Here is a 2,908-nt window from a genome sequence, read left to right on the forward strand (position 1 = left end):
TCAGCTGCAAGTCAGTTTTTATTGCTTTTGTTTATAGCACAATATGCAGTTTCACTCTCAACCAAATTGTGTTAGCAAATCAAAAACCACGGTAAAAGCAAATGCAAATGTCTTTAAAATGCTGCCTGCTGCAGTAGTGCAATACAAGGGGTGGTTACATATTTTACAACAGGAACTGTTTTCAGTGTGTCAGCTTCTCAGATGTCTTTCAGCATATCTTGACTCTGTGGGTTCTCCAGCCAGGTTGGGGGCCAGCTGGCTTTGATGCTGGGTCTGTCCTTCAGACGGTTACAGTAGGCTGCCAGTTTAGGGTAACGCTTCTCGCATAACCTACAGGATGGAGAAAAGTTAATAATGTACCCAAGTTCATGCATTGCGAATGTTTGCCCCCTGTGCCCTAACATTTGTTTCGCTGAGAAGCTCGAAGTCATTTATTCCACATACCCAAAACGGAAGATAAAACAGATGCTTGGATAAACGCACACATCAGCCAGTGAAAAGGTCTTTCCAGCCAGGAAACCACCAGGAGTCTAGAAGACAAAAATAGGGAGATATGACCACATTCATTTACTGGTGGGCAGATTTGACAACCAGGATTCTCATGCCAGCTGCACGCATTTCTTTCTCTATATAGCGTTAGCTGTGATGGATGCTTGTAGCCTACAGTAGCGTCTTTTAATGCTAGATAGAAGGAGCAGTAAAAGCCAATAAAAAAGGTGGGTCTTATGTGAACTGTGGGGTCATACAATTTGGCAGTGGGTCACATGACATGGAAGCTGATGAAAAAGAAGCCATTGTCTTATAAAAATATAAGCTAACCAGGAGCTAACCATCCTCCTGTTGCCAACACTTCATAAGACTGAGGAAGAGACGCCGCTTTTTTCATTTTTAGATTATACAAAATACAATTTGAGATACAGTTAAATATCGTCCAACAGACTCCAACACACAACCCCTTCCCTTGCACCATAACAAATGAACAAAAATATACATCATATTAAGTATGATAAACAACAATTTGCAGAAGACACAAAAAGAACCACAAGTGAGTTCAGAAAAGGGAAAAATAGTAATAAGATAGAAAAATTAAAAAAGAAATTCAGGAAAAAACAGATTTAAAAATGATTTAACATTCCAGCTCAAAAAAGGTGACCTGACAACCACCTGGTTTGTTCACATTCACGTTTAGGTGTGGTCTAACCATATTCTGTTATAGTGGACATATATTTAACTATATAGTAATATATGATGGCATTGTCATATATGATATAGTAATCTATGATTTCCATTTTAACCGCTTGCAGATCCAACTTGATCACACCAAATTCCACAGCCAACACATCCCTCAGCTCTTTTTAGAAAAGACCAGCTATTTTTGGTTTAAGTGAGGACAGCAGCTCAGCCTCCATGTCCATCATACTGCTCTGCTCAGCCTGTCCAGGCATGTTGCTAGCGTCACTGCAGTAGCGTTAGTCGCCATTTGCATGAGAAAAATAAAAAAGCAGAAAGCGGCTGAAGACTAGTTGTACTGTAGGTGGTTTTCCTGTATAATGAAGTTGGTGTAGGGCGCCGAATAAGAAGTTATATCAAGTTTCTTGCAGAGCTCATCCAACACACGACCTGCTCCATTTTCTGCTCGCTGGCTCCCCGACATCCAAAAAAAACTAACTGCACCATGGTCCCAAAGTTCCTCTGCTAGCAGCGTAACCACGAACAATCTCCTGGCCCCGAGCACACAGGCCCAACCGCTAGCTGCACAGCTAACTGAGCTATCAAACTCATGGCAGTATTTGATAATCTTCAGTCTTACCTTCTCCAGGTAACCCTCCCACAGCTTGATCTCAGCAGTCAGACTCTCTCTGTTCCTCTTCAAAGCAGAGTCGTGTCTCTCTTCCTCTGGGACCCTCCAGCTGTAGGCGATGACATCAACTGAAAAATGTTGAAACAGATTGTCAGTCATGAAACAGCCACTGTAGCTCAAAGTCCCTGAGGGAAGAAGTCATGAAGCCATCAGATAAAACTTAACAACAACATTTAAGTTGCTAAGGTGTTGTAATTATATCATTAATATGCACAACTTATGGGGTCAATGTGTGTGTGTTGTTTTTCAAAAACAGTGTCAGGGTTAACATACTCATTTTCTGGTGAAGTGTGAGACCCTCAAACATGCGCTGGTACATCATTGCCAGTTCAGCGGGGCAGTCAGGGATCAGCTTGTTTCCCTGGGACTTGAACTGGTTCTGTTGTTGGAGACATAAAAAGAGAAACTATAATGAACAGCTGCATGGAGCTCCGGTTTCTTTTCCTCAGCGGTGTAGGGTGTATGTTTGTCTAGGAGGCATTGTTAAACACAGATCACAAGGAGCCCTCTAATTATTAACTCATTGGTGGCAGCATCAAATATTATCTACAGCTAAGCTCTTACCTCCAGGTACAGGCAGGCGGCAAAGGACTCATTCAGGACCTTGTCTCCATGTTTGAAGGCAGGAAGCTTTAACAAAGAAAGAGTGGAATGAAAAGTTTACGTTTGTCTATTATTTTTGTCACTAAAACAAATAAAAAATTGTGAGCATCAGGAAACGCAGGCTGACACAGTAACATGATATGTATTAATGATAGGTAATGGTTAACTAACCTGTCCCCTGGGGTTCATCTTCATGACTTCCTCAGACTTGTGCTCTTTTTTATCAAAGGAGAGCAGTTTGTGGTTGTAGCCCTTCAGATTCTTCTCCTCCAGAGCGATCATCACCCTCCAGCAGGGAGGAGAGCCGGAGCCCCACAGCAGAGTCATGTCCTTGGCCATGGTTTCAGAGGGAAGTGTTAATCCTGACGGCGGCTGAAAGTGTTGGAAGAAGTAAGGAGTGAAGCTGGAATGTGGCAGACGCCTGTTATATAACAAGCTCCGACT

At 42.4% G+C, this 2,908-nt stretch overlaps 1 protein-coding gene across 1 annotated transcript; it reads right to left on the bottom strand.

Annotated features, from left to right (window-relative positions):
• On the bottom strand, nt 1-2,908 carry LOC115577593 (glutathione S-transferase A-like). The gene is made up of 6 exons (XM_030410473.1): nt 2,636-2,908; nt 2,426-2,491; nt 2,135-2,240; nt 1,811-1,929; nt 445-530; nt 1-330 (listed from the first exon to the last, which is right to left on the bottom strand). The coding sequence occupies exons 1-6, from the start codon at nt 2,801-2,803 to the stop codon at nt 198-200; spliced, it is 678 nt and encodes a 225-aa protein (XP_030266333.1). The 5' UTR covers nt 2,804-2,908; the 3' UTR covers nt 1-197.

The sequence above is a fragment of the Sparus aurata genome, chromosome 3 (genome assembly GCF_900880675.1).
Source record: "Sparus aurata chromosome 3, fSpaAur1.1, whole genome shotgun sequence".
NCBI classification, from domain to species: domain Eukaryota; kingdom Metazoa; phylum Chordata; class Actinopteri; order Spariformes; family Sparidae; genus Sparus; species Sparus aurata.

Excerpts from the sequence above, each read along its gene's own strand:
- LOC115577593 (XM_030410473.1), bottom strand. The coding sequence starts at position 2,803 with ATGGCCAAGGACATGACTCTGCTGTGGGGCTCCGGCTCTCCTCCCTGC. Across the intron at positions 2,492-2,635 it reads AGATGAACCCCAGGGGACAG|CTTCCTGCCTTCAAACATGG; the intron begins GTTAGTTAACCA and ends TCTTTGTTAAAG. Across the intron at positions 1,930-2,134 it reads CACACTTCACCAGAAAATGA|TTGATGTCATCGCCTACAGC; the intron begins GTATGTTAACCC and ends AACATTTTTCAG.